General features: G+C 48.4%; 1 protein-coding gene across 1 annotated transcript in view; it reads left to right on the top strand.

The window, feature by feature from the left end:
- LOC139232636 (neuroligin-4, X-linked-like) overlaps positions 1–13,011 on the top strand; it is a 223,773-nt gene extending 210,762 nt beyond the window's left edge. Inside the window, exon 4 of the mRNA XM_070863076.1 lies at positions 12,186–13,011. Within this exon, the coding sequence (XP_070719177.1) occupies positions 12,186–13,011 (826 nt within the window). The remainder of the gene's footprint in view (positions 1–12,185) is intronic.
- Positions 13,012–14,205: the final 1,194 nt, after the last annotated feature.

Raw genomic sequence — 14,205 nt, 5'->3', positions numbered from 1 at the left:
AGGAGTTGGGGAGAGGGATGGAGTCGGTGGCCAGGGAACGGAGTTTGTGGCACATAACCACAAGGCTACCGGCCCCGCTGTTGTTCATAGGGAAAGCGGACAGTGTGATTGGGATCACAGGGCAAACATGGGAAGAGAAAGGATTAGGGGATACACTGGGAAGACAGGTAGGCCAGACTAAGGGAAAGGGATAGGTTTGTTGGGCCGAGTGGACATCCCAAAACCTTCTCTTGCTCGTTGTTGTGTATGAAATGATACAATGAACTCCGTACTGTGAACCAGTGACCAGGTGTAACTTGGTCAGTCTTCAATGGCTTCCAGAAGTGAAGATACAAAGGTGAAGTTCAGGTTATATACCAGGCCCAGCACGAGTGTACCTATGACCCTAGGACTTCCGACGGTAGTGCCCCCTGTTGGTGGGCAGACCTTATGTACATACATTACACTCGTGGTAGTTTGTGAGTACGGAACCTTACCTGCCACACACTGATTCAAGATACGCTTGAGGGGCATGGCGTGTGGTGTCCTTATACACGAATCATGGAACGGTAACATGCAGGTACAGCAAGCAATTAAGAAAGCAAATGGTATGTTGGCCTTTATTACAAGAGGATTTGAGAATAAGAGTAAATAAGATTCACTTGGTTGATTCTGGAGATGAGGGGGTTGACATAATAGGTTGAGTAGGTTGGGCCTATACTCATTGGAGTTCAGAAGAATGAGAGGTGATCTGATCGAAACATATAAGATAATGAGGGGGCTCGACAAGGTGGATGCAGAGAGGATGTTTCCACTGATGGGGGAGACTAGAACTAGGGGACATAGTCTTAGAATAAGGGGCCGCGCATTTAAAACTGAGATGAGGAGGAATTTCTTCTCTCAGAGGGTTGTAAATCTGTGGAATTCTCTGCCCCAGAGAGCTGTGGGGGCTGGGTCATTGAATATATTTAAGGTGGAGATAAACAGATTTTGAACGATAAGGGAGTGAAGGGTTATGGGGAGCGGGCAGGGAAGTGGAGCTGAGTCCATGATCAGATCAGCCATGATCTTATTAAATGGCGGAACAGGCTCGAGGGGCCGTATGGCCTACTCCTGCTCCTAGTTCTGTTGTTTACCGCAATTATACAGGGCCCTGGTGAGACCACACCTGGAATATTGTGTACAGTTTTAGTCTCCTTACTTAAGGAAGGATATACTTGCCATTGAGAAAGTGCGGTGAAAGTGCACCAGACTGATTCCTAGCATGGGGGGGATTGTCCTATGATTATCATCATCATAGGCAGTCCCTCGGAATCGAGGAAGACTTGCTTCCACTCCTGAAGTGAGTTCTCAGGTGGCTGAACAGTCCAATACGGGAATTACAGTCTCTGTCACAGGTGGGACAGACAGTGGTTGAGGGAAAGGGAGGGTGGGGAGTCTGGTTTGTCGCACGCTCCTTCCGCTGTCTGCGCTTGTTTTCTGCATGCTCTCGGCGATGAGACTCGAGGTGCTCAGCGCCCTCCCGGATGCTCTTCCTCCACTTAGGGCGGTCTTTGGCCAGGGACTCCCAGGTGTCGGTGGGGATGTTGCACTTTTTCAGGGAGGCTTTGAGGGTGTCCTTGTAATATTTCCTCTGCCCACCTGGGGCTTGCTTGCCGTGTAGGAGTTCCCAGTAGAGCGCTTGCTTTGGGAGTCTCATGTCGGACATGCGGACAATGTGGCCCGCCCAGCGGAGCTGATCAAGTGTGGTCAGTGTTTAAAAGCTGGGGATGTTGGCCCGATCGAGAACACTGACGTTGGTGCGCCTGTCCTCCCGGGGGATTTGCAGGATATTGTGGATACATCATTGGTGGTATTTCTCCAGCAATTTGAGGTGTCTACTGTATATGCTCCACATCTCTGAGCCATACAGGAGGGTGGGTATCACTACAGACCTGTAGACCATAAGCTTGGCGCCAGGTTTGAGGAGAGATTGAGTAGACCAGGCCTGTATTTTCTAGAGTTTCGAAGAATGAGAGGTGATCTCATTGAAATATGCAAAATTCTTACAGGGCTTGACAGGGTAGATGCAGGGAGGATGTTTCCCCGGGCTGGGGAGTCTAGAACCAGGGGTCACAGTCTCAGAATAAGGGGCTGGCCATTTAGGACTGAGATGAGGAGAAATTTCTTCACTCAGAGGGTGGTGAATCTTTGGGATTCTCTACCCCAGAGAGCTGAGGAGGTTCAGTCGTTGAGTATATTTAAGACAGAGATCGCGATATTTTTGGATATTAAGGGAATCAAGGGATATGGGGATAGTGCAGGAAAGTGGAGTTGAGGTCGAAGATCAGCCATGATCTTCTGTTCTTATGGTCATAAGGGAGAGAGCTATCTGCGATAATGTGCAGCCAAGCAGGAATTGTAAGAACGTAAGAAATAGGAGCAGGAGTAGGCCATTCGGCCCCTCGAGCCTGCTCCGCCATTCAATGAGATCATGGCTGATCTTCTACCTCAACTCCACCAGAACAAGGAAGGAAATCGCCTGGAACCAAAACTACCTGATCATCCAAATTCCTCATTTTCAAACTGCTGGAATACAAAGGGGATACCACAAGGTTCTGTGCTGGGGCCCCAGCTGTTTACATTGTACATTAATGATTTAGACAAGGGGATTAAATGTAGTATCTCCAAATTTGCGGATGCCACGAAATTGGGTGGCAGTGTGAGCTGTGAGGAGGATGCTATGAGGCTGCAGAGTGACTTGGATAGGTTAGGTGAGTGGGCAAATGCATGGCAGATGAAGTATAATGTGGATAAATGTGAGGTTATCCACTTTGGTGGTAAAAACAGAGAGACAGACTATTATCCGAATGGTGACAGATTAGGAAAAGGGGAGGTGCAACGAGACATTGAAGGTTGGCATGCAGGTACAGCAGGCGGTTAAGAAAGCAAATGGCATGTTGGCCTTCATAGCAAGGGGATTTGAGTACAGGGGCAGGGAGGTGTTGCTGCAGTTGTACAGGGCCTTGGTGAGGCCACACCTGGAGTATTGTGTACAGTTTTGGTCTCCTAACTTGAGGAAGGACATTCCTGCTATTGAGGGAGTGCAGCGAAGGTTCACCAGACTGATTCCCGGGATGGCGGGATTGACATATTAAGAAAGACTGGATCAACTGGGCTTGTATTCACTGGAGTTCAGAAGAATGAGAGGGGATCTCATAGAAACATTTAAAATTCTGACGGGGTTAGACAGGTTAGATGCAGGAAGAATGTTCCCAATGTTGGGGAAGTCCAGAACCAGAGGTCACAGTCTAAGGATAAGGGGTAAGCCATTTAGGACCGAGATGAGGAGAAACTTCTTCACCCAGAGAGTGGTGAACCTGTGGAATTCTCTACCACAGAAAGTTGTTGAGGCCAATTCACTAAATATATTCAAAAAGGAGTTAGATGTAGTCCTTACTACTCGGGTGATCAAGGGGTATGGTGAGAAAGCAGGAATGGGGTACTGAGGTTGCATGTTCAGCCATGAACTCATTGAATGGCGGTGCAGGCTCGAAGGGCCGAATGGCCTACTCCTGCACCTATTTTCTATGTTTCTATGTTGATACAAAACCTTGGTTAGGCCCCATCGGGAGTAACTGCATTCACTCCTGGGCACCGCCCGTCAGGAAGGATATAATAACTTTTATTTATATAGTGCCTTTAACATCGTAAAACGTTCCAACAGTGTTACAGACAAAGAGATAAATTTGACACCGAGCCACAGAAGAAATTAAGGCAGATGATCAAAAGCTTGTTTAAAGAGGTCGGTTTTAACGAGTGTCTTAAAGGAGGAAAGAGAGGTAGAGAGGCGGAGAGGTTTAGGGAGGGAGTTCCAGAGCTTGGGGCCCAGGCAGCTGAAGGCACGGCCACCGATGGTTGAGTGATTATAATCAGGGATCTTCAAGAGGCCAGAATTTGAGGAGCGCAGACATCTTGTGGGATTGTGAGGCTGAAAAAGATTACAGGGATAGGGAGGGGCGATTTCTTCACACAGAGGGTGGTGAATCTCTGTAACTCTCCATCCCCGAGGGCTGTGGAGGCTCAGTCGTTGAGTATATTTAAGACAGAGATCGATAGATTTTTGGATGCTAAGGGAATCAAGAGATATGGGGACAGTGCAGGAAAGTGGAGTTGAGGTCGAAGATCAGCCCTGATCTCCTGTTCTTATGGTCATAAGAGAGAGAGCTTTGTGCGATAATGTGCAACCAAGCAGGAATTGTAAGTTCTTAAGAAATAGGAGCAGGAGTTGGCCATAAGGTGATTTGTAAAACACTGACCATGGAGTGGGGAGCAGTGCAGATTCACCAGAATCATACCCAGGGCTAAACGGGTTAAATCCTGAAGGCATATTGCACAAACTGCTTGCATCCATTGAGTTCAGAAGATTAAGAGCTGATCAGATTGAGATCTTTAAGATGATTAAAGGAGTCGATAGGGTAAATAGACAGAAACTGTTTCTTCTGGTGGGGGGAGTCGAGAACAAGGGGGGGGTCGTCACCTTAAAATTAGAGCCAGGCCGTTCAGGGGTGATGTCAGGGAGCACTTCTTCACACAAAGGGTGGGGGAAATCTGGAACTCTCTCCCCCCAAAAAGCTGTGGGTGCCGGGGTGGGGGGGGGGGGGGGGGGGTGGGGGGGTGGAGGAGGTCAATTGAAAATTTCAAAACTGAGATCAATAGATTTTTTTGCTTGGTCCGGGTATGAAGGGTTATGGAACCAAGGCGGGTAGATGGTGTTACACTACAGATCAGTCATGATCTAATTGATTTGCGGAACTGGCTCGAGGAGCTGAATGGCCTCCTCCTGTTCCTCAAAATATAGATGTAACTTCCTACCCTCTCCGTACTATATAGTATTTACAGCACAAAGACAGACCATTCAGCCCAATGCTTGTGGCCTCCTCCTGTTCCTATGTTCCTAATCGGTCCATGCCGGTGTTTATGCTCCACACGAGCCTTAGCACAGTGTACTTCATTGGCTGCAAAGCGCTTTGAGACGTCCGGTGGTCGTGAAAGGCGCGATATAAATGCAAGTCTTTCCTTTTACTTCATCTCGCCCCATCAGCGCGTTATCAAAAAGCAAACACCGGTAACAACTGGCGAGGTGTCCTTGGCATCAGGAGCCTCAGCTCAGAAACACATCTACGCGTGTTTGTTTTAAAATTCATTCCTGGGATGTGGGCGTCGCTAGCAAGGACGGCATTTATTGCCCGTCCCTAATCGCCCCTTGAGAAGGTGGTGGTGAGCCGCATTCTTGAACCGCTGAAGTCCCGTGTGGTGAAGGTGCTCCCACACAGAGCTGACTGTCTCGTCGCGGGTTTGGTGCGACTGAGTGTCTCGCTGGGCCATTTCAGAGGGCAGTTAAGAGTTAACCACCTTGCTGTGGGTCTGGAGTCACATATGGGCCAGACCGGGTAAGGGCAGCAGATTTCCCTCTCTCAAGGACATCAGTGAATCGGATGGGTTTTTAACAACAATACAGTAGTTTCATGGTCACCATTACTAAGACTAGCTTTTTATTCCAGATTTATTTAATTAAGAACATAAGAAAGAATTCGGAGCAGGCGGAGGCCATATGGCCCTTCAAGCCTGCTCAGCCATTCAATATGATCATGGACTCAGCTCCACTTCCCATATTGTTTAAGAAACTGTCTATTTCGTTTGTAAATTATCTGAATTTAAATTCCCCAGCTGCCATGGTGGGATCTTGATCTCATGTCTCCACATCATTAGGCTAGAGTCTGGATTATTAGTCGAGTGACATAACCACTACACTACGGTACCCCTATACATAGAGTACATGGCTTTAAAGTGGTGCCATTGGTGTTAGACCTCAGCCATTTCATTACAGAGTCTAAATTTAAATAATACCAATTACCTCGGTATGAAGGGTGAGTTGGCTAAGGTAGATTGGAAAAATAGATCACACGGATTGGCAGTAGATAAGCAGTTGTTAGCATTTAAAGAAATATTTCATAATTCTCAACAAAAATACATTCCATTGAGAAACAAAATCACCACAGGAAAGTGATCTATCTGTGGCTAGCTAAAGAAATTTCAGAGGGTTGTAAATCTGTGGAATTCACTGCTGTGGAAGCTGGGACATTGAATAAATTTAAGACAGAAATAGACAGTTTCTGAAATGATAAGGGAATAAGGGGTTATGGGGAGCGGGCGGGGAAGTGGAGCTGAGTCCATGATCAGATCAGCCATGATCGTATATAATGGCGGAGCAGGCTCGAGGGGCCGTATGGCCGACTCCTGCTCCTATTTCGTATGTTCTTATGTTAAAGATAGCATTAGATTGAAAGAAGAAGCTTATAATGTTAGGAAGAATATTATAAGCCTGAGGATTGGGGGAGTTTCAGAAACCAGAAAAGGATGACCAAAAAATTGATAAAAAGGGAAAAAATAGACTCTGAGAGAAAACTAGCAAGAAATATGAAAACAGATTGAAAGAGCTTCTACAAGTATGTAAAAAGGAAGAGAGTAGCAAAAGTAAACGTTAGTCCCTTAGAGGCTGAGACAGGAGAAATTATTTTGGGGGATAAGGAAATGGTCGAAACGTTAAACAAATATTTTGTATCTGTCTTCATAGTAGAAGCCGCATAAAGCATACCTAAAATGGTGGGGAACCAAGGGTCTAATGAGGGCGAGGAACTTCATGTAATTAATGTAAGTAGAGAAGAAGTTCTAGAGAAACAAATGGGACTAAAAACCGACAAATCCCCTGGACTTGACGGCCTACATCTGAGGGTTCTAAAAGAGATCGTGGATGCAGAAATCGTGGATGCACTGGTTGTGATCTTTCAAATTCCCTAGATTCTAGAACGGTTCCAGAGGATTGGAAGGTAGCAAATGTAACACCTCTATTCAAGAAAAGAGGAAGAGAGAAAACAGGGAACTACAGGCCAGTTAGCCTGACATCAGTCGTCGGGAAAATGCTGGAATCCATTGTTAAGAAAGCGGTACCAGGGCACTTAGATAATCATGACATGATTAGGCAGAGTCAATATGGTTTTATGAAAGGGAAATAGTGTTTGACAAATTTATTAGAGTTAAAGGACAACCAGTGGATGCAGTATATTTGGATATGCAAAAGGCATTTGATAAAGTGCCACATAAATGGTTATTACACAAGATATGGGTTCATGGGATTTGAGGTAATGGATGGAGGATTGGTTAACGGACAGAAAACAGAGAGTAGGGATAAACGGGTCTTTTTCAGGTCGGCAGGCTGTAATTAGTGGAGTGCCGCAGGGATCAGTGCTGGGGCCTCAGCTATTTACAATCTATATTAATGACCTAGATGAAGAGACTGAGGGTAATGTATCCAAGTTTGCTGACGATACAAAGCTAGGTGGGACAGGAAGCTGTGAGGAGGACGCAAAGCATCTGCAAAGGGATATAGATAGACTGAGTGAGTGGGCAGTATAATAATAACAATAACTTGTATTTATATAGCGCCTTTAACATACTGAAACGTCCCAAGGCGCTTCACAGAGTGTTACAGACAAACAAATAAATTTGATACCGAGCCACAAATGAAGAAATTACCGCAGGTGACCAAAAGCTTGGTCAAAGAGATCGGTTTTAAGGAGCGTCTTAAACGAGGAGCGAGAGAGGTAGAGAGGCGGAGAGATTTGGGGAGGGAGTTCCAGAGCTTGGGGTCCAGGCAACAGAAGGCACGGCCACCGATGGTGGAGTGATTATAATCAGGGATGCTCAAGTGGGCAGAGTTAGAGGAGCGCATATATCTCGGGGGAGTTGTGGGGCTGGAGGAGATTACAGAGATAGGGAGGGGGCGAGGGCCATGGAGGGATTTGTAAACAAGGATGAGAATTTTGAAATCGAGGCGTTATTTAACCGGGAGCCAATGTAGGTCAGTGAGCACAGGGGGTGATGATTGAGCAGGACTTGGTGCGAGTTAGGACACGGGGCAGCGAGCACAGGGGGTGATGGGTGAGCGGGACTCGGTGCGAGTTAGGACACGGGGCAGCGAGCACAGGGGGTGATGGGTGAGCAGGACTCTGTGCGAGTTAGGACACGGGGCAGCCGAGTTTTGGATCACCTCAAGTTTACGTGGTGTGGAGTGTGGGAGGCCGGCCAGGAGTGAGTTGGAATAGTCAAGTCTAGAGGTAACAAAGGCACGAATGAGGGTTTCAGCAGCAGAAGAGCTGAGGCGGGGGTGGAGACGGGCGATGTTACGGAGGTGGAAATAGGTGGTTTTAGTTATGCTGCTGATATGTGGCCGGAAACTCATTTCTACGTAAAATATGACACCTAGGTTGCGAACAATCTTGTTCACCCTCAGATTGATGCTAGGGAGAGGGATGGAGTCAGTGGTTCAGAACGCTTCAGTCTTCCCAATATTTAATTGGAGAACATTTCTGCTGATCCAGTACTGGATGTCGGACAAGCAGTCTGACAATTTAGAGACCGAGGAGGGGTTGAGAGAAGCGGGGGTGAGGTAGAGCTGGGTGTCGCCAGCGCACATGTGGAAACTGATGCCATGTTTCCGGATGATGTCACCGAGGGGCAACATGTAGATGAGAAATAGGAGAGGGCCAAGGATAGAGCCTTGCGGGACACCAGAGGTAAGGATGCTGGGGTGGGAAGAGAAGTCGTTGCAGGTGATTCTCTGGCTACGATGAGATGGATAAGAATGGGACCAGGCGAGTGCAGTCCCACCCAGCTGGACGATGGTGGAGAGGCGTTGGAGGAGGATGGAGTGGCCAACCGTGTCAAAGGCTGCAGACAGGTCGAGGAGGACGAGGAGGGAGGGTTTACCTTTGTCACAGTTACAGAGGATGTCATTTGTGGCTTTGATGAGGGCCGTTTCGCTACTGTGGCAGGGGCGGAAAGGTAAGGTGTCAGATGGAGTATAATGTGGGGAAATGTCCGGTTATTTGGTCGGAAGGATAGAAAAACAGAATATTTTTTAAATGGTGAGAAACTTTTAAATCTTGCCGCTCAGAGAGATTTGGGTGTCCCCTGTGCAAGACACTCAGAAAGCGAGCGTGCAGGTACAGCAAGCAATGAGGAAGGCAAATGGTACATTGGCCTTTATTGCAAGGGGGTTGGAGTATAAGAGTGAGGAAGTCTTGCTACAACTGTACAGGGCCTTGGTGAGATCACACCTGGAGTACTGCGCACAGTTTTGGTCTCATCTAAGGAAGGATATACTTGCCTTGGAGACGGTGCAACGGAGGTTCACCAGACTGATTCCTGGGATGAGAGGGTTGTCTTATGATGAGAGATTGAGTAGAAATGGGCCGATACTCTCTGGAGTTTAGAAGAATGAGGCGATCTCATTGAAACATACAATTCTGAGGGGGATTGACAGGGTAGATGCAGGGAGGATGTTTCCCCCCGGGCTGGGGAGTCTAGAACCAGGGGTCACAGTCTCAGGATAAAGAGGTCGGCCATTTAAGACTGAGATGAGGAGGAATTTCTTCACTCAGAGGGTGGTGAACCTTTGGAATTCTCTGCCCCAGAGGGCTGTGGAGGCTCAGTCGTTGAGTATATTCAAGACCGAGATCGATAGATTTTTGGAGTCTCGGGGAATCAAGGGATATGGAGATCGGGCGGGAGAGTGGAGTTGAGGTCGAAGATCAGCCATGATCTTATTGAATGGCGGAGCAGACTCGAGGAGCCGTACGGCCTACTCCTGCTCCTAATTCTTATGTTCTTATGTTCCTTAGGTAAGGAGACCCAAACTGTACACAATACTCCAGGTGTGGCCTCACCGGGCCCCTATATAAAGACGTCTTTACTCTTAAACTCAAATCCTCTTGTAATAAAGGCCAACGTACCATTTGCTTTTCTCATTGCTCACCAGGTGAGGTCTCACATGGGCCCTATATATCGAAAAATAATGGAATCCCCACTAAAGGAGAAAATAGAAGAATATCTAGAAACCAAAAATAGAATAACAAATAGTCAGCATGGATTTCAAAAGGGAAAGTCCTGCTTGACCAACCTCATTGAATTCTTTGACGAGGTAACAGAGAGAGTAGACAAGGGTATTGCAGTACATGTGTGCGCATTAGGTCCGTGCAGCAGAGCAGGTCTCCAGTCGTCCTGGTTAACCCTTGCCACTGGATAAAGGCCTCGCTCTGTCAAGCCCGTGTGGTGGCTGGTGTGCAACGGTCACCCCACGTAAAAAAATCCACCCACAGGCATCTTCCACTCTTCATTTGTAGTTCAGGATCTGGAACGTCGGGTCCTTCATTGAAACACCTGTGAACTCCTGTGGAAACAAGTCATCCTCGTTCGAGGGGCCGCCTATAATAATGATATATAAGCAAGTGAGGTAGAAGATCAGCCATGATCATATTGAATGGCGGAGCAGGCTCGAGGGGCCAAGTGGCCTATCCTGCTCCTATTTCTTATGTTGTTATGTTCCTTAGGTAAGAAGACCAAAACACAATACTCCAGGTGTGGCCTCACCAGGCCCCTGTATAAAGATTGTTATGTATGTCTGTAGACCTTAGCCAAATGTAAGACTTGCCATGAGGGGGCACACCTGTGGGAGACCTAAGGGTCACCTGTGCACCCTGGGGCAAGCAGGTACAAAAGGTGACTCAACACGCTGCTTCCTCACTCTGGAGTCTGAATAAAGAGACCGAGGTCACAACAGTTTGAGCTTGCGATATAGTCCTGTGGATTTATTTTGAACCTAACAAAGACATCTTTACTCATGCCCAAATCCTCTTGCAATAAAGGCCAACACACCATTTGCTTTGCTAATTGCTCCCCAGGTACAGTCTCGCTCAGGCTCTATATATAAGCAAGTGAGGCCGACGAAGGCGGAGCAAGCAAGACTTCCTGGGGGGCCGAAATTGCCCCTCCCTTTAAGGCCTGTTACTGCCATGTCGGGCCTAGAATTATGCCCCCGTGTTCGGCCGGGCTACACTGATGCCTGACCGTGGCGGAACGATACCCCTGCCCCAACTTCTGCCCCTCTAGTGTGCGAAATTCCGCTCACCGCCACACGTTCGCGGGGCCATGTGGCCCACTCCTGCTCCTATTTCTTATGTTGTTATGTTCCTTAGGTAAGGAGACCAAAACTGTACACAATACTCCAGGTGTGGTCTCACCAGGGCCCGATATAAAGACGTCTTTACTCTTAAACTCAAATCCTCTTGTAATAAAGGCCAACGTACCATTTGTTTTTCGAATTGCTCACCACGTGAGGTCTCACATGGGCCCTATATATAAGCAAGTGAGGTAGAAGATCAGCCTTGATCTTATTGAATGGCGGAGCAGGCTCAAGGGGTCGTATGGCCGACTCCTGCTCCTATTTCTTATGTTCCTTAGGTAAGGAGACCGAAACTCTACACAGTAGTCCAGGTGCGTTCTCACACGGCCATGATCTTATTGAATGGGACAGTGTGGCCGACACTGAGCCACAGGGAGGTGCAACGAGACCTGGATGTCATGGTATATCAGTCATTAGAAGTTTGGCATGCAGGTACAGCAGGCGGTGAAGAAGGCAAATGGCATGTTGGCCTTCATAGCGAGAGGATTTGAGTATAGGAGCAGGGAGTTCTTACTGCAGTTGTACAGGGCCTTGGTGAGACCTCACCTGGAATATTGTGTTCAGTTTTGGTCTCCTAATCTGAGGAAGGACGTTCTTGCTATTGAGGGAGTACATCAAAGGTTCACCAGACTGATTCCCGGGATGGCAGGACTGCCATATGAGGAGAGACTGGATCAACTCGGCTTGTATCCACTGGAGTTTAGAAGAATGAGAAGGGATCTCATAGAAACATATAAAATTCTGACTGGACAGGATAGAGGCAGGAAGAATGTTCCCATTGATGGGGAGTTCCAGAACCAGGGGTCACAGTCTAAGAACGAGGGATAAGCCATTTAGGACCGAGATGAGGAGAAACTTCTTCACCCAGAGAGTGGTGAACCTGTGGAATTCTCTACCACAGAAAGTTGTTGAGGCCAGTTTGTTAGATATATTCTAAAGGGAGTTAGATGTGGCCCTTACGGCCAAAGGGATCAAGGGGTATGGGGAGAAAGCAGGAAAGAGGTACTGAGGTTGAATGATCAGCCATGATCTTATTGATCGAAGGGCCGAATGGCCCGTTCCTGCCCCTAATTTCTATGTTTCCTGCTCCGAATTCTTCGGTTCTTGTGTGAGTTGTTTGACCGTTTGTTTTTTGTTCCCACAGCGATCCCAACAAGCCGGTTCCCCAGGACACCAAGTTCATCCACACCAAGCCCAACCGCTTTGAGGAGGTGGCCTGGACCAAGTTCAACTCCAAGGAGAAGCCCTATCTGCATATCGGGCTGAAGCCACGCATCCGCGAGCACTACCGGGCCAACAAGGTGGCCTTCTGGCTGGAGCTGGTGCCTCACCTGCACAACCTGCACGACATCCTGCAGTACACGTCGACCACCACCAAGATCCCGCCCGAGGACCCCTTCATGACCAAGCGGCCCAACGGCAAGGGCTGGACCGTCACCACCAAGCGGCCTTTCGTCACCTCGCCCCCCGAGCAGGAGCGCACCGATGACCCGCCCAACTACGTGCGCCTGCCCGAGGACTCGCGCGACTACTCGACGGAGCTGAGCGTGACGGTGGCGGTGGGGGCCTCGCTGCTCTTCCTCAACATCCTGGCCTTCGCCGCCCTCTACTACAAGCGGGACAAGCGCCACGAGCTGCACCGGAGGCTGAGCCCCCAGCGCAACACCACCAACGACCTGGCCCACGCCCAGGAGGAGGAGATCATGTCGCTGCAGCTCAAGCACGGCGGCGAGCATGAGGCCCACGACCTGGAGCCCCTGCGGCCCCACGAGATCCTGCGGCCCGCCTGCCCGCCCGACTACACCCTGGCCCTGCGACGGGCGCCCGACGACGTGCCCCTCATGACCCCCAACACCATCACCATGATCCCCAGCACCATCAGCGGGATGCAGCCTCTCCACGCCTTCAACACTTACCCCTCCGGGCACAACAATACCCTGCCCCACCCGCACTCTACCACCAGGGTATAGTCAGACGTCAAAATCCAAACTAGGCCCGCCTGGCTCTTTGAGGCATAGAAAAAGAGTGGGGGGGGGGGGGGGTGTCCAATGAAAAAAATGTGGCTGCAAATGTTATATATATGAAGTTATAATTTTTTTTTTGTGGGGGGGAGGTTGCGGGGAAGCAGGGCGGAAATGAAGATGCACATCGAAAGCATTTAACTGAATAAGTCGATATTTTTTCACAAAAATCTCCCCCCCCCTCCCCCCCCCCTTCCTTATGTAAAGTGAACCATATTTCAGGGACATATTTTGGGGCAGCAATTCCTTCTTCCCCACCCTCCCCCCTCCCCACTCCTCCTCCTCCCTCCCTCCCTTCACCCTACCTCCCCCTGCTTCTCTGTCTCCAAGGAATCTTAACTAGTGCCAAGGAAAATTAGGCTTCGGCCTAGTCCCAACCCAGTAAATTGTCATTTAGAACATGTGCCAAAAGCAAAATTAAATTAAAAAAAAAACGATGTGGTTATTGGGAGGATTGCATGGTATTTAAAGATAACTCAAACCCTATGATTCATATTTTGTCTCATTTTTCGTGAGGGATGTATGGTTTGAAAACTAGCGTAGTTAATTAACTCAAGACTGGGCTTTGTTGTACAGCACTTCCATGTTCATTTTTGTTTCATTTTAAGGTTCGACTGGAGCATTAAAAGAGAGAGAAAAAAAAAAGCGAGTTCTACTACCTAAAAAAAAAAATTGAAAAAAAAAACACACACAAAACGTTTGGGGAATATTGCCCTCTGAACTGGGGAAATCGCAAGTCACGGGAACAACCAGGGTTTGTTTCCTTCTAAACTCCAGCAGCAAGCAGTAGGCCCGAAAATATATCCAGAAATTCTCTTTCACCGTGGAATGCTTATGATTTGCCGAGAATGACACCGTGACATTTATAAACCCGCCGACGCGTGGAGTTGTTTTTTTCCAATAAACAAAATTTAATCCGCATCTGCTCCCGAGTTTTGCCGGGGGAGCGAAAAGAGACACACGCCACAACAAAAAAAAAAATGGCGTCCTCTCGAGTTGACGTCGCAGTCGGTCAAGTCCTGAAGCACAGGAAGGAAAACCGCTTGCCCGCCCCCTCCCCAACATCGACCGACAACACCCACCTGCCCCGACAACCACCCCCTCCCCACCCACCGACCCCTCCCCCCCAACATTTGTGGATGG

Source organism: Pristiophorus japonicus, chromosome 20, assembly GCF_044704955.1.
Source record: "Pristiophorus japonicus isolate sPriJap1 chromosome 20, sPriJap1.hap1, whole genome shotgun sequence".
Lineage (NCBI taxonomy): Eukaryota > Metazoa > Chordata > Chondrichthyes > Pristiophoridae > Pristiophorus > Pristiophorus japonicus.
Note: the sequence above shows the minus strand (reverse complement) of the source record. Positions and strands in the feature narration are given on the sequence as shown.